This window comes from Aptenodytes patagonicus, chromosome 12 (genome assembly GCF_965638725.1).
Source record: "Aptenodytes patagonicus chromosome 12, bAptPat1.pri.cur, whole genome shotgun sequence".
Lineage (NCBI taxonomy): Eukaryota > Metazoa > Chordata > Aves > Sphenisciformes > Spheniscidae > Aptenodytes > Aptenodytes patagonicus.
Window position 1 is genome coordinate 21,701,248 of NC_134960.1, and position 27,847 is coordinate 21,729,094.

The window sequence follows — 27,847 nt, forward strand, 5'->3', positions numbered from 1 at the left end:
TCTGTCTGTCTGTCTGCCTGTCTGTCTCCCTGGGTTGCTCTGGCCCCACCCCCTCCACTCTCCCCCTCACATCTGGGCGGCAGCAGCTTGTTTTCTCGTCCGTGGTTGTGACACCCCAAGCCACGGGACGTTTCTCCCGTAGGGAGAGGGTGGGGTGCTCGTCTTGGCCAGGGGGCCCTGGGCACAGCGCCTAACCACACCCCCCCCCCCATCGCCCCCCTCCAAGCGCAGAGTGGGGAGCCCGGGCACCATGAAAAGCAGATCACCCCGGGGCTGGAGAAGGGAGAGTGGATCCCTGCTGGTGATGGGGAAGGGTGACCATATCCCCACCGGGGCTGGGGAAGGGAGAACAGATCCCTGCCAGTGATGGGGAAGGGTGACCAGATCCCCCCAGGGTTGGGGAAGGGTGACCGGATCCCTGCCAGTGATGGGGAAGGGCGACTGGATCCCCTCGGTGCTGGGGAAGAGGCTGTAGCCATGGACACCGTGGTCTCCTTGGTGGGATGTGACAGGGTCTGCTCTGCCCTTCCCCAAAAATGCCAGCCAGGAGCACACCGGTGCCACCCACGGCCATGTCATCCTCAGCCCAAAGGCCTGGGGGACCTGAGGACAGGGGTGCCCCAGGAGCATCCCCACTGCTGGAGCCAGGTTTGGGCTGAACCACCCCCCACCTTGGCACAGCGGCAGCATCGGGATGGACAGGCCCCATCTGTGCCCCCCCCCCTCTTCCCATGGGGATAAATACCATTTATTCAGAAGAAACCATTTTATTATTTTTTTTTTCCCAAAGAAAAAAAGCAATATAAATATTAGAGTATAAAACTTGCGTGTAACACATCGACATTGGTCTATATGGGTATAAGAAGGATATAAGCATATATATAATATATAAGTATAATTCAATATTAGACACATTGGAAGGGCAAACGTGTTTCACGTACACTCGGAGCACGGACCACATGGAAAGAAGATACAGAGAAAATTGAAAATACTGGTGTCCACAAGTTAGTTACCGAGATTAAAAATAACACGCCACTAAATACACAACACTCACTACGCTACCTCAGATTGCAGATTAAAAAGAAATATAAAGACTACGATTCAGCTACAGCATTTCTAGAGGGGGGCAGGTGGCAGCTGCAGGGGACAGGGTGGGAACCGCTCCCAGTGCAGCCAGCGCCGGAGGTGGCCAGATCCGGATGAAACACGGCGGATGCTTCTGCTGCCCTGGGTTTGGGGAGGGGGCGGCGGCGGGGTGACCGCTGCCGTGCCAGAGCCTGGCCGAGAGGGCTGGACCCGCTCAGGTGAGTTACGTGTTAGTGATTAAAAAGGGAAAAAAACAACACACACCCCCTGGGAAAGCCAGCGCAGTCCCTTCCTGGCCACCCTGCAGCCCCTCTCCTCCCTCTGGCTACACGAAATCCCCCTCTGCCTCCCAGGGGGGGACTCGGAGCTGCTTTGATAGGGGAAGCCGGCCTGGTGCAAGGGTGATGGGCACACGGAAAAACTCTATTCCTCATCCTTCAATTCCTTCCGCAGGGTGGAAAGCCGAAAGCCAGCGGGAGCATCACCTCTTCTGGGCTGGCCTGGCGTGGTCCCATGCGACCTCCCCCCCGGCTTGTCACCCCCGCTCACTGGCTTTGCAGCATCACCCCGCGCTCACCCCCAGCTCTTGGGTCCCCCCTCCGGGTCTGGTCCCCAGGTGCCACCAAACCAACTGTTACTTACTCATTCACCAACTCTGCACCAAAGCCATGCGCCGGCAGCTCCACGGATCTCACCCCTTTGGGTGAGACCCCAAATAACCCCCTTATTTGGGGTCCACACCCCAAATATGAAGTGATGAGTCTCCCCATCCCACTTGAGCAATCCCACCCCCACCCCCCCAAGGCAGCCCCAGCACGGAGGCTCGGGCAGCTGCCAGCGTGTTCACACCACGCTGTGTGGGCATGCGAGGACTCCTCTTGGTCCGTGGAGCTAACTGGGCTAGTGCAGGTGTGAGGTGAAGGACGTGCATGCAGATGCAGTGTGCAGAAACGTGAAGCATCGTCCCCCGGTCCCCTTGGCAGGGACTCAGCCAGACGGCTGCCTGGCAGCAGGGGAGTGAGATTCTCTTAGCTTTAATTCCAGAAGAACATTGACTGTACATATAAATATTTACTGCAAAGAAGGGATGAGATGTGTCTGCTCTTCGGAGACCCCTAGAACCGCTGGGGCAGCTGCCGCACACCTCGGCATGCTCCTCATTGAATTCCCTACCTCTCAGACATCAGGAGGGGGTTTTTTGTCTCGTATTTCAGGCCATCAGTGGTTGCACTTTCAAAAAAAAAAAAAAGTTTAGGACACAGCTTTGCCATATTCCTTTTGACTCATGCAATATAAACACTTACTTATTTTTTTTCCGGGTAACAGGTAAGCAGGAACTGAAGCACTCCCTACCAACTTCTCAGCAACAAATCCATCGCTATCATTAACTGGGGGTGAATTTTACTAATGGAAAGTTTAAGAGCAAAGATCTGGAGCATGGGCTCTAAGCTAGGAACTTCCTTTTCCTTTCCAAAAAATGATCGAAGGTCTATAAATTAAAAGATCCACGTTAAAATTATTTACACTGGGCAAAGCTGAGCACAAGCCCTGTACCTTTCTCAGACTATCTGGGAGAAAATTGGATCCAAAGACGTGGCAGAAGACCTTCCACCCTTGCATATTCTAATACCCGAGGGATCGTATAAAACATTAGCAAGTATTCACAGGGCACTTGTTTGCGTTCGGTTTAGCTTCCGGATTGGTTTTCATCATGAGATCTAACAGCAGCGAGACCCTGCTCCTAGCTCTGATGATGATGAGATACATTCGCAATGTTTCCTGCTTTTTGCATCACAAAAAAATTCACATTCGTCCTCTGGCCTGGGCTGTGGTATGGGGGAGTGCTGGAGCCGGCTGCCCTGTAGCTCTAAGGTCTCCTTTTTCTTCTCTACTTCTTCTCCTTCTTCCCGGATTTCTTCTTGTTGCCTCCTGAGGAGCCGGCGCTCTTGGCGTCGCGCTTGCCGGCGGCATTGGTGAGGGTGGCGGTGCTGCCCGGGATGTAGACGTTCTGCCGGTAATCGGGGACGTGCTGCAGGGTGAACTGGGGGCCGTAGCGGGCGCTCAGCCCCATGGTGCCCGTCCCGCCGCCCAGGGTCGAGTTGCCATCAGCAGCTTCTGTGGGGGGACACCAGAGGGGGGGGAGTGAAAGAGAAGAGCAGGTTGTTAGTGCCGGCCAGAGCGCACCCCAAGCCCCAGCAGCCCCGAAAGGCTCTCGCTGGGTGTCAAACCCAGACCTCAGTGCCACCAGCCTTCACCCCCACCCCTCGGTACCCTTCAGCGCTAACGCTCCACGAGATGGCTGCAACGTGTGTGCTGGGGAGCACGGCACAGCCGGCACTGAAATCCCTTGGGTCCATCTCACATCATTGCTAAAGGTTTGGGATTTGGGGCTGGAGGCTGGTCAGGGTAGGGCAACCTCTCCTCTGCCCTTGGCAGCGATGGGGCTGCCTGTCCCTCCCTGCCTGCCTGACGCTGTCTGCTCTGCCCCCTCCCCGGCTGCTGCCTCCGCAGAAAAACATCCCTCCCGCTCCGAAAGCAGCCCATTACGAACGTTATTGTACAGCCACATCCACTAGTAATGCATTAAGGGAAATCCAATATTTTTTTTTTCTACTGCATTTAAAACCCTGCCCCCAGTATTTCTCCAGCCGGGTTTATTCAGGGAGCAGAGCACGAGATGAGAAAGAAAATCCCTCCCCTGCAGTACCGCAAAGTGGCTCTAGGAAGCCGAGCACGAAGCAGATCAATGCCGAAGCGCGTCCGACGGTCCAGATCTGGGAGCAGGGGGAGGGGAAGGCAAATTGATTCCTGCCACGCTGCAAAGCTCCAGCAAGGAGAGAGCAAGTGCGGGGGCGGGGGCGGGTGCAGGGACCCCCGGGATGCTGGGGCACTGCTGGAAGGTAGAGACCAGATGGAGACGGGGGGATGCAGAGAGGCAGGGGGAGAAATGAGCACAGGGGGAGGGGCAGGGCACGAGCGATGCTGTTTCATGAGCCGCTGCGTGACCCTGCTCCGGCGTGACTGCCCGCGCACAGCCCACGGTGGGATCCTTGCACAGCCCTGCTCAGAAATTAGTTGCTAAGACCCTGTCTTTGCATTGGATAGTGTGGATCCCATCTCAGCCTTTTAACTGCTTCGTGCATGTGGCTATGGACACTCTCTCCTGGGAGGCTGGAGAAACCCAGCCTGTAGGGCCCAAGGCAGAGTCCGGGGCTGCTACTCCCTCCTTTCACAGGCAGAGACACTACGGGAATGAAGAAAAACAACAAGCAGAAAACGTGGGCTGGTCCCCTCGTGTTTTTCCTCACTCCAGACCAGATCTGTGCACACCTCCGTGTTGCCTTTGCTTTCCCCTGAGCAGATGGAGGTGGCTAAGCCAGCCAGAAAGCTAGACAAAAAGCTGAGCCACATCCCACCACCCCCCTGAAATATTGCTGTGTACACATCCCCTCACAGAGGTCGGAAGTATGAAGCAACTGCAGTTTGAAAAGTTACAGCTGCTTTGCTGGAGCAGGCGGAGGGAAACACACAGCGCGTCCAAAAACAGGCGGGATATTGTGCACCGAGGCTGGGGGATGTGCAGGATGGTGTACAAACACAGCGAACCAGTGCAGGGAAATGCCATTTTGCTTTCCGCTGTGGAAGCATTCACCGGCAGGAGAATTTTTCTACAGGCCCCATTAAATGGGTCCCAGACCTGGCAGGGCTTTGAGGACCTTGGGCTGGAGGAGGGCTGGAGGAGATGTGCATATACAGTTAGTGATATTTATCGCAAATCCTCGCTCACCTCAGCAGCAGCTTGTTTCATTAACAACCAACTCAACCCCACACCCATCGGGGTGTTAGGAACAGAGAGGGGATGGGTAGAGATGTGCTGTCAGGCCAGGCTGCAGCCAGGGACTGGCTCGCAGGTGGACTACGGCCTCTGGTAGCAGGGGAGATTTTTTTTTTTTCTGGGCTCTCCCAGCTGAAGACAGCCCGGTTGGGGGCTTGGTGGGCTTGGGCACCCCCCACTCTGCCCTGGGTGCCGCTGCCCTGCTTCCCCTCTGGGCCATCCCAGATGCAGCAAGGCTCTGAGCAGCGAGGCGGCTGGGGGCTGCCAGCACCGTCCAGGACAACTGGTCCCCATGAACTAGTTTGCAGTCACAGCACAGCTTTCATGGGGGAGAAAAAGCCGCCCGTGAAGTTCCCAGCCTGCCAGTTGGTCCCGGGTAAGAGCAAAGGGCTGTTTCTAGGTAACATTGACATTAAGGCTGAAAAGAAGAGAGAACAGGGACAATAGAGGTTTATAAATGGGCACCGAGCTGCTCTTGCCAAGCAGGGCATTTCAGCTCTTGTTGCTGGAAAGGTTACGCTCAGCCTTTACCAGCAGCCAGCCATTACCCCAAACGGACCCGAGGAGGAAAGCAAGAATTTGGGCTTCGGCAAAAATAACCAGCTAGTGGCTCCACCGCCCTCATGGGCAGAGGGGAGGAGAGGCCGGCCGGAGGCAGCCCCAGAGCACGTGCTGCTGCAGCTGCTGGTGGGGCTTTCAGGAGAACCCAATATAGTGCGTCTGCCCCTGCCTGCGGGCAGCGGAGCTGGGGAGGAGGACCTCCTCGGGTTGCCTTTCTGTCTGCTCTCCCACCGTCTCATGGCACCCCTATAAATTCTCGCTGGAAGCCAGAGTATTTTAAGGACAGGATGTCTGCCCTTCAGTGTCTGGTGTCCTGGAGCATCTGTGTTCCTTGGTCTTAGCAGCTGCCTCTGCCCCTTCAGATAGCTCAAAACACTGGCTTTTCCTGTTGTTCCCAGCTGCAAGGGAGGAAGATCCAGAGGAATGGAACTCGGGAAGGGAGACAGAAGCCCTACAGCAGGATCACAGCCCTGGGGGGAAACCAGGTCCCCAGGCTCTCTGGCTTGGGAGGGTGATTTAACCATTGGGCAAGCAATTTAATCCTCAGAGCGACTGGGTCACGCAGGTTTGGCATGGCAGGGCCAGCTCTGCCTCCTGCTGAAGCAAAGGATAACCCCTAGCACGGGGTAAGGGTGCACGCAGGGCATCACCAGCCCCTTCTGGGGGGCATCCCTAGCTCATGGAGCAGAGCAGCATCAGAGGAGTTTCTGCCTCCCGGGTGGTCCCTGCTCGGTGCGGACTCGAGCATGGGCTTGACATGGTGCGGTGGAAGTCAGCATCAACCGCTCCGTGCGGGAGCAGCTCACGCTCGGAGGAGCGGGTGAGCGAAGGGCACGCAGTGCTGTCACCTGTGTCACTGTGTCCCACCTGCCGCCCCGGAGCTCGAACAGAGCTCAGCTAAGAGATAAGGATCATTTAAATAGCCAGGAAGCATTACCCAAGGATGGGCAGCACAAAGCTTAACGGGCAATTAGCACTGGCCCTAATCAAAGCCTGCTCCAATCAACACTGTTAGCTTAATGAACGAGAGCAGAAAAGGGGGGACAGAGGGCAGGGGAGACATGAAAACACAGTGCTGGTGGAAAAAGCTTGTGCTGTGTTCCCCACCTGGCCCCAGCCAGCGCAGCAAGGGACCGGCATGGGCAAGAAAAGGATGGAGTGCACAGAGCCATCCCCTCCCTGGGGCTGCAGCAGGGGAAGCCCTTACCCAGCGGATAGATCTGATTTAAATTAACCCCCTGGGCAGGCTGAAGCCGTGGGAGAGGTTAGAACTGTTTGAGATTTGTGGATTGGGGGAGATTTGCTGCAGTGGGGCCCAGGGCTACATGGAAGTCGGTGCTTAACCTGGAAGGGACCCGCTGAGCTCTCTGATCCTGGGGACCGCTGGAGTGGCAGTCAGAAAAACAGCTTTATTTGCGAGCAACGAAACTGGATCTGGAGGCACCGGGTGATCATAACCACATGCAGCCCCAGAGGCTATTTTTTCCATGGTCGTTTTTCAGAGCAGAGACACATTTTCGCATTGTTTCTATCTCTTGAGTGTAAACAACTCCCCTGCCAAAGACCTTCGTCCCTCTCCCCGGCCATGGCAGCTGTGTCTCCAGGCTGCCCAGTGTCTGCAGAGCGGCAAAGTTCAGCTGCAGCAGCTTTCCAAGAAAGCAACACCAAAGCCATCCCTCCTCCCCCAGATTCCTTCTCTCCCAACAGCTCAGAGGAAACATCCTAAGCATTTTGCACAGGGTTTTATGGCTGTGCTGTTGCTTCTATTTTTAAATCAAGGAGGAAAAGACTTGGAGGTATTTATAAATAAAGTCTGCATAAGAAACAGCCTCTTTATCCAGAGCACTGTGCAGAGTGATAACTGCAGTTCTTTTATATAAAAAGCCATGGAGACCACGGGTGCATGGGAACACCCCTCCCTGCCCACCGCTTCCACACGGCGCAGCCATAAACCAGAACAAACCAACCCAAAATGACCCCAAACCAAACCCCTGCAACTACAACTGCAAAGAGCCAGTAGCAGCCGGTGGGGCAAACCTTGGCGAGCCCGCGGCTCGGCGGAGGGACCTGGCGTGAGCAGGGAGCACACGCCGGCGTCTCTGGACACGAGGATTGTTGGGGATACGGAGTCAGGTGATTACTGTATTCCTGGCCCAGCCTCTAGCCACAAGCAAATCTTTCAGGCTTTCTACCTCCTCGCCTTACGGCAAGTTGCAACACAGCAGACGTTTCATTTACTGTGACCTTCTGGAACCAAGTAGTTTATAAAACATCATCTCAGGACCGGCTCTTTCATGTAACACAACCACATCACGAGCCAGATAACATTCTGTCCAGTACACAGATAATATAGTTTGGGTGAAAGAGGTACCCCTGTCTACAGCACGCCTGATGCTGGTGGCTACCTGGCATCTCCTCTACCTGAATCCTTCCCAACCCCTCTCCTCTGCAGGGTAACACAGACAGCAGTGCTTTTCCACCAGCAACTGTTGAAGAAGGACTTTCGAAGCCACCCCAGATAACCCAGATACATAAGTCGCAACAGCATCTTATCTAACGGCATGCATCTGAGGTGTCCGCGCGAGAGCAAGTGCTGTGGTTTTCCCACACACGATGAAGACCAACCATTTGCTGAAGCCAGGATCATGGCTTGGAGCATCTCCGTGTCAAACTGGTTGTTCGGCCAGGCTCCACCTTCCTCTCCATTCTGGGAGCTATGGGAAAAGAAATAAAAAACAGCAAGTTACTGCAGCTCGGTCAGGAGGAGTGGGCTTGTCAGAGAGCATGAGAAGCCAAGGCTGCGGGCTTGTTTGCTGGTGAAGAGGTGTTTGCAGGCTTTAAATCCTTCTATTAAATAATACTCAAGAGTCAAGACACTTTCAAAGGTCTCCATCCCTCTCCAGGCTTTTGAAGAATAACCACTTGGGGTTAAAGCACCTGGGGGCTCAGTGGTGCTTCCAGCACCACCTACCTAACTCCTGCTGACTTCAGAGACAGCCAGCACCTCATGACCTCAAAATCCCACCAATGTAATATAATACCACAGAAAATGCTGGTCCTAAAGTCCCAGAGGTGTATGCACCCTTGTACGACCAGGTCCTCTGTTCCTTTCGCAGGCCATGTGAGTGGATGCACCTTTCAAGCTATTTCAGGCTACAACTCCATTCTGCAGCTTCATTCGTAAGACAGAGGGTGAGAAAACTCTGTGGCGTGGTGGGCTTTGGGATCAGCATGGAGCCAGCTGCCTGGCACTGCAAAACCTGCTCTGAAGGGAGGCCAAGAGCAGCTGCCAGCTCTGCAGATCTGGCAGCAAACAGTCCTGGGGAGGCTGGAGCAATGGGGAGAGGAGAGAAGGGAGGCGGGCACCCATCTTGGTTCCCCAGGACTGGCTGATGGAGCAGTTGGGCACCACAGATCTGCCTGGGAAACCTCTGGGGATGCTACCAGGCTTTGATTAGGGAGAGTTTGTGACCAAGGTTACTATCAGCAGTCTGTGCGCAGTCTGACAAGCCCCACGTTCACGTTTGCCAAGTGCCAGCTGTGCTCGGCCGCTTCTCACTAGCAGCAGCACTTCCCCTCCGGAGAGGTCAGGGCTGTGCTCCCAGAGCCCCTCCAGAGCCTCCCTGCTTCCAGCAGAGAGACCTAAACATCTCACCAGCTTCCTGGGTCCTCCTCTGCTCTGACCTTAAGTGACCACATCACTCAGACTGCCGGTCTCCCCTCTCCCAGCTGAGTGCTCTGACCACCCGCAGCTCTTGCTGCCCACTGGGATGCCAGCTGCCCCTTGGCTGTGTGCTGGCTTGCCTGGGGCGAGGGCTGCCCTGCTCTTGCAGCTGGGAGCTCTCCAGAAGCGAGATGGGGGATTTGAAAGCCCTTCCCCTTGGAGAGAGCTGAGCCTGTTTCTCAGGCAAGCGTTCAAACCACCAGGCTGCAAGGCACGGAGGTGGCCTCCTCCTCCACCACTGTGGTCCCAGCCCTTGAACCCAGGAGCTGCCAGCCCCCGAAGCCCTGCTCAGACCCGGAAGCCCTGCTCAGACATGCTCAAGCAGCCGAGATCTCCCCCAGCTCTGGGGTCTCCTGCCAGCAGCTCCGTGCTTGAGCACTCGGCACCCCGCGCACTGCAAATGCCAGCGCAGGCACTGCCGGTGCCAACTCAGCGCCACATGCTGGGTGGCAGATGGGCTCTTCGCCACCCTGCTGAGCATCCCGCTGCCCAAGTGACCCTGACGGTTGCACGCGCTGCAGCCCTCACACACAGGACAAGCTCAATATGGCCATTTCGGAAATGGGATGGACCCACAGGCAAGTCCTTGAAGGTGGTATGTGCCATGATGACCTTGTAGCGCGGGCAGGTCCTGTGTCTAGGTCACTGCCCCAGCTGCAATAAAGCTCTGCAAGGAGGGAAGCCCTGAATGCACGAGAGCTTTCTCCGTCCTCCCCGTGCAAATGTCCTGCACACAGAAAGAAAAACTGCAGATGCACAGGATGGATAAGAGTGCCCATGAGCTCTGATCAGGCCCCACATGGTCCTGCTCGGTCACACAGCTTGGTATGGACCCAGTGAGGGGTACATATGGGCAAACTCCCTTTGAAATACAAGATCTGAGTGTAAGGATGCATGTATAGATATTCCCAGGTACTCTGCTGAAAATCTGGTCTTAAGCAACCTGCCCAAAGACACGCAGGACCTGTGCCAGGACCACACGACCATCCGTCCCTTCCCCTTCTGTACCGCCTGCCTGATCCATCCCCAGCCAGGTGCGGGCCACTGCTCTCACACCGGTTTATTTGTGGAGGATGCAAACAATCACTAATGTAGCAGAGGCTGCCCCAGCACGACACTGCCAACAGCACCGCTTCTGAAATACCTGCTGTCCGCTGCAACCCAGGGCATTCCGAAAACTATTTATATCGCTCCTCCGCGACATGTGTGGTGGCACAGTTTCAAGAAGGCCAGAAGCGAGGCTTGCCCACCTCGCAAATTGATTTCAGCACTGGCATGATGGCTGTGCTGAGACTCCTCGGACATGGGTACTGCTGCCCTGCACTCGGTGTTGTGCCAGCGAGCAGCATGCAGGCAGTCCAGGCAGCGAGGACAAAGCGGGGACAGCTCTGGGGCTGCAGTGACCCGTTAATGTCACAAGCAGGGCTGGGAATAGAGCCCCGGGCTAGATCCAATAAAGGACTTAGGAAGCTAAACCCCATTGCAAACCACAACCCATTCGGCCACCAGTTAACCCCAGCAGCTCCTGCCCCACCGGCTGGCAGCTGAGGTTCCCAGGTTTTTCAGGGCTGCAGGAGAGCTGCCCAGAAACACCCCGGTGCCTCCCAGCCGCTGGTCCTGGCTCGGGGGGCTGCCCTGGCTTGCTGATGGGATCCAGGGATGGGGAAAAGGAAAACACAAGGAAGTGCCAAATCAATTTTTTTTTTTAAAGTGTAATATTCCAGTGGTTTGAACTCTGTTTTGAAATCGGAGGCCCAGGTTCAACTCCCTCTTTGACGCAGCAGTGCCAGCATCACATTTTCCACCTCCCGAAAGACTCTTTCCTCCCCTCCCACCTCTCCTTCGGGCAACGGGCTGCACTGGACAGAAGCTCCTCCTGCCTCCTGTCAAAGCCGTGCCTCCATGCCCTAGGACAGCGGGAATGCATGGAAGGAAAGGCTCACCCTGTGGTCAGGGCATTCACCTGGGACGTAGCACCAGGACCCCCAACCTCACTCTGCTCCCTAACCAGGTGGTCCTCGCTCTCCACCCCAATGACCCTTGGCCCCACGGCTGCATGCAGGCACAGATGGGAAAGCCGGCCACCACCGAGCACCAGACTTGCCCAGGGCTGGGTTGGAAAGGGGGGGAAAGAAGGGCCATGGTTAGTCCCTGCAGCCTGGGAGGGGGTTGAGCGACACAGCCCAAGCCCTCCGGTGCACAGCACAAGAGTAGCGGCTGTACAAGAAATGTGTGGATCTTGTTCAGGTTGTTTTGACCTAGTGTTTTAGAGGTGTGTGCCCCCAGGGAAGGGTGACCCTGCATCACCAGTGAGCAGAGAGAGGTTCATCCCCAGAGGACGGGGAGACGGGCAGTGTTTCAGACCCTTTTCCTTTCTTCTGGTTTTAGAGAAGGAGTGAACACATGTGAACTCACGCGGTGGACTTCACTGGTTACGGTTATACCCGAGTGTCAGGGGGACAGCCAAAGCCCAACATCCCCTTAATGCCCTGTGGGATCACAAAATCACAGACTGATTCAGATGGAGAGGGACATGAAGCACCCAGCCTAACGAAGGAGGGAAGGTCTCTGGTCCAACACCCCACTCAAAGCAGGGCCAAGCTTTCAGCTGGATCCAACTTTATATTAGATGCTCAGGGCTCTGAGCAGCCACATTTTGAGTATGAGATTTCTCCATCTCTCTGGCCTCCTGTTCCAGTGTTTGACCACCCTTGGGTGCAAAACGTTTCCTAATACCTACTCCAAATTTGTCTTGTTGCAACATGTGCCCATTGACCCTTGTCCTTTCACTGTGCACCTCTGAAGACAGCAATGAGACCCTTCTCCTAGCTGTCACACCTCCAAACTGAAGGAGCCCTCGCAGCCTCTCCTCCCCTGCCACAGGCTCCAGACCTCTGATCATTTTGGTGGCTCCCATATGGCCATGTCTTTGTTGCAGTGGTGAGCCCAAAAACCGGGCACAGTGCTCCAGGTGTGGTCCCATAAGTGCCAAATTGAGGGCAACCATCTCTTCTCTTGACCTGCTGACTACAATCTTTCCAGTAAAACCCAGTACACAGCGTGTCTCCATCACAGCGAGGGTGCACTGGTGACTCGTGTTCAACCTGATGGGCCCCAGGTCCTTTTCTGCAAATCTACTGCACCCAGTGTTCCCAAATTTTGCACAAACATCCCCGAAGTTGTGCCTGCTCCCCATGATGACACGCAGAAAAGTTACTTTAGAAATGTCTTAGAGTTGCAAAAAAATGGTATTGAGCTCACTTCTTTAAGCAGAAAATTCAAGTGCCTCAATTACTTGCAGTGCAATCATCCAGAATTCAGAGGCACAGAAAAAAACAAGTGCTGTAATCTAAAAACACCCAAAAATAACTTCGAGCATTGGAAAAAAGCACACAGCTGATGACCAGACCTGGCTGTCTTCCACGGCTCTAGGATGGAGTTGTGAATCAGAGCTGTGAATCACTGATTCAACAGCAAGCAGCCTGCCCTGCCCTGCCCTGCCCTGCTCCCCCTGCCTGGGGCGGGCAGACCTCAGACCCCCCCCTTGCAGCACTGCTCCCCACTCGGCTGCAGCCTTGGGCGCTGCTGCGGGGAGGCTGCCCTGAACGGGAGGGCTGGTTCCTATGGAAATGACTCCAAGGACTCGCTGTTTTTAATACAAATGCCGTTGACTCAGTAGGTTTTTTTCTAAAAACCCATCCCCCATAGGATAGATTTTTTTTTTCCCCTCTGTTCAATTCTACTCCACACTTCAAAGCTCAGAAAAGAGCTGGCTTTCGTTCTTGGGAACACTTCCAGCGCAGCTAGGACTGGAGGGAAGGAAGCAAACCCACGTTTGAGACAAACCCAGGGATGCAGCATCTTAGGGGGCTCAGGACATGGTGGACGCGGAGCACGGGATGGGGGTTGCGCTAGCAGAGGCACGTACAGCCAGTGCACGACCTGCAGAGACCTTCATTAAACCTGGCTACATGGAAAGCAGAGCATGCCGAAACAAAAGGCTTGCCCTGCAGCCTTGACACAGCCCCACCGCGTGCTGCATCACAAGGCTGCCCCATTACCAAGGGCTTCCACAAGCATCCACCCGAGCAGCGCAGGGTGGACCCGGGTACTTTGCTGACCAGCTATTTTGTGGCACCCCCAGCCACCACATCCCTTTTTAACTTCCACTTCGAGCACAGAATTATTCATTTCCTTGCGGGGTTGCTATGGAGCTCGTCACTATGGCAGCCGAAGGCCTTGCAAACATTTATTTGCACAACTGCCCGGTGGATTCCTGAAAAATTGTTTTCCTCGCTCTGCAGCTGGAAACATGAGCTATAGCAGCGCCACAACAAACTGAAGAAGTTTATTTGTGCTAGAGCAGTGCTGTCAGAGCCCAGGGGCTGGAGAAGACAGCCCCGCACCCCATGGACGAGACCCTGGCGCCCTGGGGGTGCCTGGCAGGGCTGTGGGCAGCGTTTGGCCTGGGGATTTTCCCGGGACACCCTCAGCATCCTCCCTCCTCTCTCATTTGGGGCTTTCTGGCTCCTAGAGCAGCGGCCCCCCAGTCAGCACCACTCCCACCCCACAGCCCTGGCTGCTCCCAGGCTTCCCCGCTCCGAGGAGGAGGACATGGCTGGGGTTTGTTTCTCCTCCTAGCCTCTTTCCCTTTCACTCCCGGTTGCTCCTCACTCTGGCTGCTGCTCCCACCCTCCCATCACCTCCCCCAGCAGCCTGTCTGGGGCAGCACTCTGCCCTCCCCTCCCCACCCAGCTCCCAGGGCCAGGGGGTATCTTCAAGCTCATTCCTCCAGCCCCATTCCCGCGCAGCCCTTGGTCCCCCCAGGCTGACCTCCCCTGCCTAAACTCCCCCGCACTGCTCTTTCCTCTCTCCCAGCTTCCTCCAAGCCCTCCCCACCCCCCCCCCACCACCTCCAACACACAGCTCCAGCCGGAGGCAGCAGCAGAAGTAAAAATCTCAGCCTGCGTGTTTCCAGGCTGGCACAGTGACAAGCAAGAGGGAACAGATCCCTTCCTGCTGGTGCTGAGCTTCCGCCATGCTCAAGGCGTGCTGGGGACACAGCCCCACGGATGGGGATGCAGCCCCAGGGCCAGCATCCCTCTGTCCCACCACCCACGCTAGCCTCCCGTAGCTCCAGCCCACAGCCCAGCACCCTCCTACCCTCCCCCAGCCTCCGAAAAAACTGAACCAGCTCCAAAATTGCCACAATTTCCTGCCCTTCTCCCTTCTTTAACAGACGATGCTGCCAGCCCTTCCCCCACACTCCCCTGGCTCCGCACATTCCCTGCCGCTTCTGTAATGCAATTACAAAGGCTGGAGAGGACCTGGATAAGGCTCAGCTTTAAGATCATGACTTTGCAAAGATAGGATTGAAAAATGTTAGCAGGCAAGCAGGGGGAAGATTTGCAGCCTCCCAAAGCACCCACGAGCCATTACTTCCAGCCTGTGGAGATGCTGGGATGCTGCTCTGCCAGGTGGAGGCAGAACAAAAGGCCACGATGTCTCTAAAACGGGGACCAGGGGCAGTCCCCCCTCCCAGGGACTCTTCCAGCCCTCCTGGATGAGCTGGAGCTGAGACCAGTATTATTTCACCCAGCCCATCCTGCCGCCACCCATGCCCCAAACACGTCGGGGAGGATATTTTGAGAAATTCTTTGGAAAGGTTATTGTCCTATTTGTCAGATCCCTGCGCCCCTGCAGCCGGCCGTGGCACGTGCTCAGCTGCGCAGGAAGCAGATGGAGACAGAAAAATTAAACTAATATACATAGCACCTGCTAAATTACCTAAAATAGCATTTCTATACATAACGCTGTGATGATGAAACTCCTGATATTCTGGGGGCTTTCCAGAATGAGAAACGCATCCCATCACTAGGATATTTCCCTTTCTCCATAAAAGACTCTCCAGCTTTTGTCCCGCCTGGCAGGATCCGGGTGGCTCAGACTTCAAGGGCCATGACAAATGCAGATAAAGAGATTATTGGCCCAGGATGGTCAATAAGGGAAGGAAACATTCAGCTGAAGAGGGCTACATGATCTAGAAAGAAGCCCATATACTGAATCTGCTGAGATCTGGGCTGTTAATAGACAAAAGGGTGAACCCTGCAAGCAGAAGTGCTCACTGGCATCGTACACAGCACGGGGGACCAGCTCTGTGGTCTCTCGGCTATGGAAGGGGAAATGGTGTGGGACCAGGACACATCACTACAAAACCTTCAGCTTCCAGTCCCAGGATGGAACAGCTCCGCAGGAACAGGGGAAAGGAGAGCAGTTATCCAGGGACAATTGCTGCTCCCAGCGTCAAAACAGCTCCTGCCTGTCCCAGCGCCCCAAATCCACTCCAAAATTGCACCATGGGGCTGCAGCCCACACTCAGAGCAAAGCCAGGCTCTGAGCAGCTTCATAATGCTTTAAAGCAGCGTTTTCTCTGCAGCATTTGATAGGAAACCACAGTCCCACCTAAAGCCATGAGCTTCTGAGTGATCTTCAACCTGTCCTGTTTCAAGACCCACCAGGGCAACCCCAAACCTGGCAGATGCAACCATCTGGCTCTTGCTGGGCTTCCATGGTTTCCTCCGAGGTGTTGAGCAAAAGGTACACAAACAGGCTGGGGGCTGACGTGGGCTCCATCATTGGGCATGAACAACCACCTCAAATACTCCCCAAAAAGGCAACTTCTCCCCCAGGCTCCCCAGGATCTGGCACAAGCTGGTGATTTGAGCTCTGCAGCCCCAGAGGCTTTGGCAGGAGGAAAACCCTCCCTTCAGAGCAGAGCCCCTTTACTAGCACAACTCCTCCTTCACTCAGGGGTCTGTAGCCCACACTAAAGCGCAGTGGCTCTCAATCTTAGGAGAGCGCTGTGTCACTTAGGTTACGGCTGTTCCTACAAAGCAATGACCCCAAAGGGATTTCCAGAGGGTGCTGTGATTTTTCAGGCTGCCGGGCTCCACTCACACCTTCACGAGGCCCCGGGGTGGAAGTTGAGAGCAGCTCCACGCTCCGCAGGCTGCAGGAGCCATGGAGGAATCACTCGATACTCAAGCATCACAACAGGCAGATGAATGCAAACCAGCCAGAAGCAGCAGTCATTTTAGCCCCAACACTGTTGCACCTCTTTTGATTCACCTGCAAAACATGTGGAACCTCACCTGACAAAGCGAGTACCACTGCTGGCTGCAACCCTTGAGTGCATTTGGGATGGAAACCCGAGAATTACAATTATTTCCTAAACTTCCCAGGGTGGAAGTTATTTCTACTGCTCCTCTTGCCCCTGTCAATGAGGAGCTGCGAGTGGGAAGCCTGCGCAGCCCAGGAGTGCCAGCAGTTGCTCTCAGGGCTCCTGGCCTTCCCCAGGAACCGTGGTGACACCAGCTGCAGTGCACGTCCCACTAGCTGCACATTCTCCAGACGACACCTGTCCTGATGACTGTCTCCTTTTCCCTTTTTCAACCTATTTCCCCCATGTTTCCCATCCACTCGTTCAATTACCCCCGGCTTCTGGAAGCTGCTGAGTGGTTTCAACCAGATCTGATGGCCAGGTGGAAGTTTCTGATATGCTGCTCTTCTACCATTTGCATGAAAAGCAACAGAGAAAGACCCTCATTGGTGTCTCCTACTAGGGAAAGGCTCAGTTACCAGCCATGCTTGGCCCACTAGCTCGCCTGTCACTGCCCGTCATCACACGGGTGGCTGGAAATTGTAAAAGCTGCTTGTCCTGCTGCTTGTTCGGAGCTGGGCACAGCCTGGGATGCTGTGTGGGATGACAGTGGTGCTGGGGAGGGGCTCAGAGAAAGCAGGAGGCTGGAGATGCAGTGGGGAATGGAGAAGAGGAGCAGGCTGGAACAGCTCTGCTACGGAGAAAGGCTGAGAGAGTGGGGTTGTTCAGCCTGGAGAAGAGAAGGCTCCGGGGAGACCTCATTGCAGCCTTTCAATACTTGAAGGGGTCTTATAAGAAAGAGAGAGAGAGACTTTCTACCAGGGCCTGGTGTGGCAGGACAAGGGGCAACAGTTTTAAACTGAAAGAGGGTAGGGTTTGGGTTGGACATAAGGAAGAAAAGTCTTACGATGAGGGTGGTGAGGCACTGGAACAGGTTGCCCAGGGAAGTTGTGGATGCCCCATCCCTGGAAGTGTTCAAGGTCAGGTTGGACGGGGCTTTGAGCAACCTGGTCTAGCAAAGGATGTCCCTGCCCATGGCAGAGGGGTTTGAGTGGATGATCTTTGAAGGTCCCTTCCAACCCAAACCCTTCTGTGATTCTATGAAAAGATGCTGGAAGAGCCATGGTGGGACATGAGAGGGACGGAGGGGTCACAGTCACAGGGACCTGGTTCTGCAACCCAGTGATAGCACTGGAGGGGAGGGAGAGGACTGCTGCAGGCTGCAGCTTGGCCAGCACCTCTGCCCAGCATGTGCCGGTTTTCACATTTTCAATCAAAGAGTGGACAAAAGGTAAATCCGTCAGTGTTTACCCGGACATCCCCACTGGTGCAGGTGTGCATGTGCTTTATAGCACTTGCTACTGTATGCACTATAACGTTACACAAACTTGCAGCGTAAATTCCTATGTGGTTACAACACCCTGTGGCTGCTGGGTTAGCAAGTATTTTTTTTTTTAGGAAGGACGTGCTAAAGTCTGCATCTGTGGCCAGTTGTCTTTCTGCTGTGTATCTGCCCCCACGCTGCATAAGCCCATGAACGTCTGCATCTCCCTCTGCCTCTGTCCTCTGGCCCCAGCTGCTGCGTGCTCTGAGATGTCCCACCCAGACATGCACCTATGGGGTCCCCTTGGCGGGAGCGTGTTCTGGTACACTGGGGTGCTACTGTCACGTGGGACCTCCTGACCACCCCAAACACACACCAGAAGCCTCCTGAGCTGCAGCCACTCTTTGGCAGTACCTGCACACTCTGAACGCCAAGAATGCTCCTGAGAGCTTTAAGGCTTATCCTTGGAACACCTTTTTTCCCCCTCCCTGTCCCCCACCACGCACAGGCAAGCTGTCGTTAGTCCTGCCAGCCCAACTCTTGGAGCTCAGGCGTGAAAGTGAAACAATGAGTGAAAAAAACCTCCTTTCCTTCATAGCTCTCCTATGGGCACCTCCACTGTCAGCTGCCAACCCCTTTAGCTGCAGTCTCCTTCCTCCCTCTGCACAGCCTGGGTGACGATGGCCGGGGTCAGACAGGGCGGCCGTGATGCTGTTTAACAGGCAAATGAAGCGAACATCACTATTGACTGTGTTCGCCCTGGGAGAGGGAGTCTGGCTCGCAACAGCGTTGGAAACCAGTAGCACAGGGAGATATAGGATTAGAGAAAATAAATGGAGGGGGTGTGTGAAATGACACTCCGTATCTTCTTTGCATGCTTTGCTCATCCCCCGAAGTGACCGGGGATTCCCACACTGCTCCCCGCCTCCTTGTGAGTCCCCTGCCACGGTCTCTAGGGTGCCTCCTTCCTGGGACCTCCTTCTAGCCTACCCACATGGCCTGAGATTGTCCCCACTCCTCCCATGAGCTGCCCAGGACATACCGGCTTTTCCCAGCCTGGGATGTCTTACCCTCCCGTGCCCACCTGTGAGCAACACAGAACCCTCTCACTCCTCCAGGAAGGAAATCCTGACTTGAGCCCGGTGTTTCCCTGAATCACACAGAGATCAAAACAAAGAGCTACCAGGGTCAGGCAAGTACCATGAACGTACAGGGCACAAGCACGGTCTCTGTTCCTTTGATGACTATTGAAAAAGCAACAAGATACGTCCCTCGTACCAGTCCCAGTCCCTGCGTTCTCCCCCCATCTGCCACCCCCCCCAGGGAAACCCCACACTGACGATCCCACAGGGATGTCCTGCAACGCTGCTGGACTGTACGTCTACTCCACTTTGGACAATTCATCGCTGTAATCTCCACTACAGCCACTGATCTGATTTGTCTGGGAATGCATCTGCTGCTCGGTATCATTCTGTATTCATTTTGTATTCATTTACATTTGCCCAGAGACAGCATGGGTTTTGGTTTTTTTTTTTTTAGAAAACAAAATACAAACATCATTAAATGAATTAATCTATCCTCCTGTTTCTCCCAAACAAGATTAACTGAGAATCACTCTACTCAGGTCTGACTCCCTATCACATTTTCAAAGGATATTGTCTGAGCTCTTATTTCCTGAGCATGCGCACCAGAGCTTTCCTGTGTTTCAGAACAGAGAATAAATTCTCTTTGTTGTCCCATAACAGTGCTCTGAATGCAGTGATGTACAGGATCAAGAGATGGTCCCTGCCTTATTGAGCTTACCCTGAGTTTTGCCTGGTTCCAGGTGCTCAGAGACATGTGGGATTTGTTTTGGTGGGCAGGGCTATGCTGAGCAAAGACAGGATCGTTCCCTTCTCCAACTCCCATGAAGACAGCAAAGGAGAAATCACAACATGGGTTTAAGCCTGCTTTCTGGCTTAGGGTCAGTGCCGGACTCCCTGTGGGATCCCTTCAAACCGCTAGCCTAAGCTGCCTTGTCTTTATCGCTATTTAATTTGGGTCAGGCAAATGCAGTTAAGAGCACATCCTTTCTTTTTCTTTTCAGCTAAGAGGTGTCCTGTGTTCCCCACGCACCAGGCAGAGCCCTGCAGTTCAGAGAGCTCACGGTGCTAGAGAGGTTCGCCTGTCAGCAGGAGACACAGTTGTACATGAACAAATACTGGAAAGAGTAACGGCAGGCAGAGCTCAGAGAGCTGCCCTTGCACCCTCTTTAATACCTGTACTACCAACCGGTGCCTGGGGAATTCACACACCAGACATCGAAATGCTGGGAAGAGCATGGGAAGAGCACAGTGGGGAGCAGACTGCTTTCCAGGATTTGCCTGTTTGATCACTAGAGAGATGTCAGGGCTGGGCACTGAACATATGATAGCGCTTTCTATTTCCATCCTTTAGTATTGTAACAAGGGTTTAGAATAAAAACATCTCCCTTGATTTAACTTAAAACAGGTTAAAAGAAACAGAAAAAAAAAATCAGCAAGAGCTGTTTCATTGCAAATGTGGAATCTGCACACAGGCAGGTGGGGAAAACTAGCAGGAATTAAAATCCACTGAGTTATTTCAGTACCAGCCTGCGCTTGGGCAAAGCCCCTCTCCAAACCCAGGGGCCAGCCTGGGCAGCCCATGCTATGGGAACCTATGCCACAACCAGCACTGACGTGAGCTGCTGGTAGCTGTTTCAGGGACTACCGTGGGCACCCAGGTCACAGATCATCAGGGGTAACATCACGGCTCATGCACCAGAACCAGCATGTCGTGCTAGCTCAGCTCCCCGTGAACAGAGTCTGAGGCTGCCTTTCCTCCTGCCCTGCCCTCTCCCTTCCCACCCCAAGTGCTGCTGCTCCAACTTAGGCACTGGGAAGGGGCTGGAGCTTGTAAAGAGCTACAGGCAGAGCCTGAGGGCTGGGGGGAGGGCCACTGGCCCATGACCTGAGAAAAGGTCCCCGTCACTGAGTTAAGTAGGTCTGCACTGCATCAGCGCTGTGCCTTGAAGAGCTCCGGCATGATGCTAGAAGAGGGAGCAATAGAGCTTGCTCTGACGGGGCTCATTTGCTCACTTCTCATAGCAAAACTATTCCAGCTGCTCTGGCGCACTTCTGTATTAACAGGGCTTTCCAGTTAATTGTCATTTGAACTAGAGCGTAAATGGTTAGAAAGATTTTTCTTGATTAAAATGTTGTCAGTGATGGGGAATTCAACAGAGCTCTGAGGAAACTGTTGCAGCGATAGCCTTGTTTTAAAGTCCATGGCTGGTTTCTAGTGGGAATTCTTTATACACTTTACATCAAATCCTCACTCCATTTTGCCTTTGTCAGCTAGAAGAGCCTAGTAACAAAGTTTAATTGCTGCAACAAGTTAGCTATAGCAGTCTCTTAATTTTCTGTTAAGCTAAATTATCGAGCCAGACCCAGGGAAAGACTCAGACACAACCAGCTGCTGCAGATGTTTAACTGCAAGCTCCGACACCAAAATCCAGGACCTGATGCTCCCTGTGGCACCGTTTAAACCTTCATGGGAGCTGCCCGAGTGGCCACCACGAACGACAAAGCACAGAGGTGTGAGCTCCTCTTTTCCGCAGAGATACGGTGCCCGACCCAGCCAGCCAAGGAAGCACAGCATCCGAACTTACTCCTGGTTGCTCCAAGGGTATAATCCTTAGGTATGCCCCAAGAGATATAATCTTTTCACATATAAATTATCCTGGAGCCAGTCTCCTCATACGCAATAACCTCTGGCTGGGGTATTCACAGAGGAAGGTGGACTCCCAGTTTAAGTCCTTTCTTACCCTGATGGTACTCAAGGAAGTTCACCCTCTGAAGAGGATCCCTGCCCCTGCCTATGAACCAGGAAGAAAGACGGGAGAGGCGAAGAGCACCTGCTGAACCTGAAAGTGTCTTGTCGACACTTTCTCACTGTGTACCAAGAAAAGCAAACTTTGTTGGGCCAGAGGCAAGAGGGCGCACAGTCAAGAGGGGGTACTCACTTGGGAGGCAGGTCTCTGTTCTGCTGCCAGGACTTCTTATCTTTATGGCATCACACATAAATTGGGAAAAATTCAGCCATGGTTTTGAGAGCAAGACCAGACCTTAGGAGACCTCCTTCCTGTGAGTCTCCTGACCCATTAGGTTTAATTTCTTCTTCCTTAGCCTCCCTCTGGCCGGTTGCCCAGCTCCAGTGGGAAGCGTGCAGAGGGCTCCTCACCTGGATGAACCCCGTGTTGGTGATGGCCCTTCCCAAGGAATGCAAGAAAGACTCCAAACTCCCCAACAAATGGAGTTGGATCTGGGGCTCCCAACCCTGATTCAGACAGACTAGCCCACAGAAGAAAGCACGTACAGTGGCATTTCATGAGGGACCTGCTCTTGCTGACGTTAGATGTGGCTGGGACACGTTTCTCTAGAGGGGTCTTTGGGGACCTGAGACTCATCTACTCAACTTCTGGCTTCCATGGGGGCTTACACAGTGGCTCGACACTAGGTGCTCAAGCCAGAGCAGGCAATACGCTTCAGCAGCACAGAGCTCAAGTCTCCGTGGCTGGTAAAGGGACTCACATAGTGATTTCCAGTGGCCTCCATGAAGGGGAGGAATCATAATTTTGGACTCAGAATCTGCCTAAATCTAGTCTAAAGGCTCAAAATCTGCTTTGGGTAACAAGCCTTTCACTGAGAAGCATGTTTTCCAGTCCTTTAACCATCTCACAACTTCACCTGGAACTCCCTCTGGTTCCTGACTGTCCTCCTTGAGCTGTAGACACCAAAACCAGACACACCATTGCAAACAAACAGCTGTCATATCACCATCAAACAGAGCTGACACAGAAACAGCCCTATTTCTGGCTCTTTGGCTGGACAATTCTACCAATGACAGGGAACACCCCTCCTCAGAGCTGCCAGTCGAGGACTTTCCAGTACTGAAAGTGGTACGCAAAGGAAAGAAACCTTCACCGGACACATACATGGAGAAAGATGCACTTACCCACTCGTTCCAGGTCTCTGGGTCTGAGAGAAGCGCCAGTCTGTGTTAGGCTGAGCTTGCTGCAGAGAAAATAGAAGAGTTTTAATACCTCCATTCTTGCCTTTGAAAATGAAAGTGAACTGATCCTGGATTATTTCAGTCTGGAATATCAGAATGTTCTTTCCAAGTAAAGCAAATCAATTAGAACAAAAAGAAAGCCCCCCCCCCCCCCCGCCTTCCCCAAGTATTTCTGAACCAGTATGAATACTAAAAAGCATGACAAAAACTATTCAGCGAATAATCTTCCAAAGCAGCTCAGGAAACCAGGCTGTGAAAGAAATGAAGCATGAAATAAACTGATAAGGGCATCAATTCAGCAGAAGCAATGGTACCAAAGTAATGAGCTTAGAGGAGTGTGGGGGTAGGGGTGGCAGAGTTAATTGATACTGGGAAAGATGCTTTTAATGCCAGAAGGTAAAATGATAACAGACCTTCCTAATCTGTCCTTCTTCTGTCCTTAAAAAGGCCTGTCTGAGATCTTGATTTCACACATTGTATTTGAATGACTTTTCCTAGATGCTGTGGCCTCAGAGCATTACAATATTTTTCTGTCCGTGGAGAAAAGAATGAACTTCCGACAGCAAAAGAAAAAAGCATTATTTGTTTAGGAGACAATAAACTTCGGACACAGCAGCACACTTTGTAACTTCATTAGTAAGCCCCCGTATCGCTTTCTGCCCGTGTTATTTTACCACCAGACAATGGACATTTTGTAAATAAGGAAGGACACGAAGCAGGCTTGCATATTCCTGTCTGAATCACGCCTTTGTGAAGAGCACTAAATAGCAGAACTGTTTTCTGTCTGGAAGACGCATACTTCTGAAAATCGTAATCTTAATTAACTCCAGAATGATAACATGCTACCTGGAAAGGACAACATTTCTCTCGGTTACCTTAGGAATGAGCAGTTCATAGTCCATACAGTGAAACATCAATTTTATAGGATTATTCTGCTTGTACATGCAATTACTAAGGAAAAGTGAAGACGGGTACAGCTGACCTAGATTTTTATTTAGGAGATGTGATTTCACTAATTTCTCCACAGCTTTGATGATTCTCATGAAAGAATATATTAGAATAAATTACTCCCCTAAAATAGAGGCCCCACTGGTACCCATGCTGCATGCAAATTAAGCTGTGTAAATACTTGCCCTCCAGATTTCAGATACACATTTTTGCACACGCTGACACACAATCCTGCACTAGATAAGCCCTTCCCAATCTATATTTTGAATTGCTGTTGTAAATACCACTTCCAAATTTAGGGCAGGCATTTATGACACAAAATTACTTTACCTTTTATATCTCAAAGTTATAAAAGCTACAGCTAAACGCAATCACCTACATCCATATTTAGACATCTGAATACAAGTGGCTAAAGTTTTCAAAGCACGCCGCTGACTAGGTCTCTGCAAGCCCAAGGGCACCTAAGGTCACCAGGATCTTTGTGAAAAATATCACTACGTTCAGTGTTGAATAGTGAATTCAGTCCCTCACTCAAAACGACCAAGCTGGAAAATGATCCCTTGCCGGAGCACAATCAGTAATTAATAACACTTGGGAGTTAAGAAATGAGAAATTTCTACAATGCACCTCTAAAACAGAGCAAAAGAAACACCAACAAACTTCGCTTTCAGATAACCTCCTCCCATGTCACGGTTCGTATGCCATGCAGAATAAAGGGGTTAAACAGAATCAAGAAGTTGAACACTCAAAAAACATGTTCCTGACCGTGCTAAGAATCACTTTAAAAAGAAAAGAGTACAAACGGGGCCAAGGGAAAACTCTCCACTTCTACAAACACACAGTCTTTGATTTTATAGTGCTGCCCAGCCCCTTCCCCCACCTCCATCAAGCCGAGCCAAAGCTTTCACCTGCCACCTCCCAGGAGGTGACGGTGACACACATTCCCTGAAGCCACCTTCTTAGGTGGAAGGACAGACAGAGAACAGCCAACTGGCCTGGATATTACAGACCGTTGCGCTTAGCAGACAGGACAGTAAGAAACACCCATCTCTTACCCCATCGCAGGGACTCGCTAAGGTGCTGGTCACCTGCTCATAGGCAGCCACGGTCTCCGCAGTGCTAGAATGGCTGAAAGGTTTTACAAAGAGGAAATCACTCTGGTCAGACATGGGCGAGAAACAAGAGGTGTAATTCTGTGCCTGGGAGGTCAAGCCCGCTCCTCCCACGTCCAGGTACTTGATGAAGCCATCTGGCTTCATCTGCCCACGGAAATGGGAGGCGGGCTTGCGGCCAGTCCCTCGGCAGCAACCCGCGAAGGTCCAGCTGGCAGCACCAGCTTTGAGACACCGGGCAGCCACCACAGCAAACATCACGCAGGACACAAGGGAAATGGACACCAAGGAGATGATGAGGTAAAGCGTTAGGTTGGTATCCTTGGGAGAAGATTTGGGGAGGTCCAAGGACTTGGCGAAGTCCTGCACACTGTTTTCCTCTGGAGAAATGACTATTACCACAGAGGCCGAGAGGGATGGTGTCCCATTGTCCCTCACTTCGACCACCAGCCTGTGGGGATCTTCTGACTCCCTGAGAGCCTGTGCAACCCTTATCTCTCCAGAGCGGCGTTCCACTTGGAAAGGCAAAGCCTCGGCGGTCTCCTGCAGCTGGTAGGACAGCCAGGCATTATGGCCACTATCAGCATCAACAGCTACAATTTTGGTGACCAGATAGCCAGGTTCTGCCAAGGCCGGGATGGTTTGGTGGAAGGCAGAGCCTGTGGGGACGGATGGGTAGACAATGATGGGGGCATTGTCATTCTCATCCAGGACGAACACATGGACCACAGCAGTACTACTCAGCGCTGGAGACCCAGCATCCTTCACCTCCACGGGCACCTGGAACACCTTATCCTGCTCGTAGTCCAGAGCTCTCACGGTGTAGATGGTGCCATTGTCCTGGTCTATTCGGAAGTAGGTTGAGATGGGTACATCCTGCATCCCATTGAGCAGGATGGAGTAAGACAGCTTGGCATTGCTACCCTCATCGGGATCAGATGCTGACACTGAAAAAACAGAAGTTCCAGGAAGGGAGTTTTCCTGAACATGAGCTGTATCAAAAGGGCTGGAGAAATTTGGCGCATTATCATTCACGTCAGCAATTCGGAGGTAAAAGGTTTTTTGCGTGGCCCTCTGTGGGGACCCTAAATCCACAGCCCTCACCGTGATGTTGTATCCACTGGCCTTCTCCCGATCAAGGGGACCATTTGTGACCAGCGAGAAATGATCTTTAAAAGATGACACCAGTTTAAATGGGAGCTCTTTCGCTATCTGCAGACGGACCTGCCCATTCTCACCAGAATCACTGTCCTTCACACCAATGAGGGCAATCACAGTGCCCGGGGTTGCATCCTCCTGCACTGGGCTGGAGAGAGAGGTCAGCACGATCTCTGGGCTGTTATCGTTGATATCGATTAATTCCACTCGCAGGTGACAGTGTCCTTCCATGGCGGGGGATCCCTTGTCCCTGGCTCGAACTGCAATCTCATAAGCACTGGATTCCTCATAATCCAACGGGCCTTTGGTTCTGATCTCCCCTGTCCGGGGATCTAAGGAGAACAGCTTGGTGAATTTACCAGGTGCGTTATTGCTAGTTTTGAAAGAATATTCCACATCCCCGTTGGGACCTTCATCCAGGTCGGTGACATTCAACTTGGTGACCAGAGTGCCCACTGGCACGTTCTCCTCCAGATGTACCTTGGATATGGGTGGGTCACAGACAGGAGGGTTGTCATTTGCATCCAGGACATGGATGGTAACCTTGGCAGTGCCGGATTTCACTGGATTCCCTCCATCCAGGGCTGTCAGTGTTAGGTGATGAACAGCCACTTTCTCTCTATCCAGTGCTTTTTCAAGTACGATCTCGGGCATTTTAACACCATCTCCTCTCACGTTGATACTCAGGGCAAAATGCTCACTGGGGCTGAGCTCATAGGTGGAGATGGAGTTGGAGCCCATATCCGGGTCTTCTGCTACCTCCAAGGGTAGCCGAGTCCCAGGGTTGGCTACCTCAGTGATCTCCAAGACCACCTCCGGCTTGGGGAACTGGGGCGCGTTGTCGTTCACGTCGAGGACGTCCACCTCAACACGGTGGAGCTGGAGGGGATTCTCCATGACGAGTTGGAGGTGCAGGGAGCACGTGGGGCTCTGCCCACACAGTGCCTCCCGGTCCAGCCTGCTATTGAGGAGCAGCACACCCGCTGCCAGGTCCACCTGGAAGTGCCGCTGCCCACCCTCGCTCACCAGGCGCAGGCTGCGGGCGGCCAGGCTCCGCACCTCCACCCCCAGGTCCTTGGCCAGGTCGCCCACCGAGAAGCCCGGCTCTCGGTCCTCGGGCACGGAGTAGCGGAGCTGGGCGCTGCTGAGAGCCAGCAGGCAGGAGAGGGCTGCGAGCAGCAGCGGGAGCTGCCATGGCAAACTCCGTCCACCGAGCATCCCGTGCCGGGTGTGCGAGCGGAGCAGCGCGGAGCGGAGCGGCGGCGGCTCCGCGCAGCCTCCCCCGCCTCCCCGCCCCCGCTGCCGGCCCCGGGAGCCGCCGCCGTGCCGGAACCCCCACGCCCCCGGAACCGTCCGAGCGGGTTGCGCAGGGAGGAAGCCGCCGCCGGAGCCGCCGGAGCCGGGCAGGGAGGGATGGAGAGGGCGGGGGGGGCGATCGCAGCCCGGCCGGCTGAGCCGCTCCTCGGCACGCAAAGGCACACAAAGTCGGCGAGCGGAGGGGATGGACCGAGTGACAGTTTTACGTCTCTCCACAGCCCCCTCCTCCGCCTCCTCCTCCTCCTTTTTTCTCCCTCCTCCTCCTCTCCCTCTCCGCCGCCTTCCCCAAAACACGCACGGCGTAGGTCCCCCCTCGTCCCGTCCCCCCCCCCGCCCCGCCGCCGCCACTCCGCCCCCGCAGCGCCGGGAGAGCGCCGGGGACTCCCGGCGGCGGGAACCCCGACTCCGCCCTGCCCGGCTGCTGGGAGCGGGCACCGGCGGGCACCTCCCCCCCCCAAAGGCGGCCGGGGGTGCGGCATCCCGAGCCGCTCCGGTGCCGAGCCCCGCAGACGCCGGGGCTGCGGTCAGGCTGGGGGACGCGCTGCCGAGC

At 53.9% G+C, this 27,847-nt stretch overlaps 1 protein-coding gene across 6 annotated transcripts in view; it reads right to left on the bottom strand.

Annotated features, from left to right (window-relative positions):
• Positions 1-807: 807 nt before the first annotated feature.
• The window catches only part of LOC143165933 (protocadherin gamma-A4-like), a 215,633-nt gene continuing 188,593 nt past the window's right edge, over positions 808-27,847 (bottom strand). For 5 of the 6 annotated variants that reach the window (XM_076349814.1, XM_076349817.1, XM_076349818.1 and 2 more), the window contains exons 2-4: positions 22,706-22,764; positions 8,108-8,196; positions 808-3,201 (exon numbers count right to left, since the gene is read on the bottom strand). In XM_076349814.1, the coding sequence (XP_076205929.1) occupies positions 2,975-3,201; positions 8,108-8,196; positions 22,706-22,764 (375 nt within the window). In that variant the 3' untranslated portion in view covers positions 808-2,974. Of the gene's footprint in view, positions 3,202-8,107; positions 8,197-22,705; positions 22,765-24,765; positions 27,227-27,847 lie in introns of those variants that run through there. The other variant, XM_076349812.1, reaches the window with a different exon arrangement.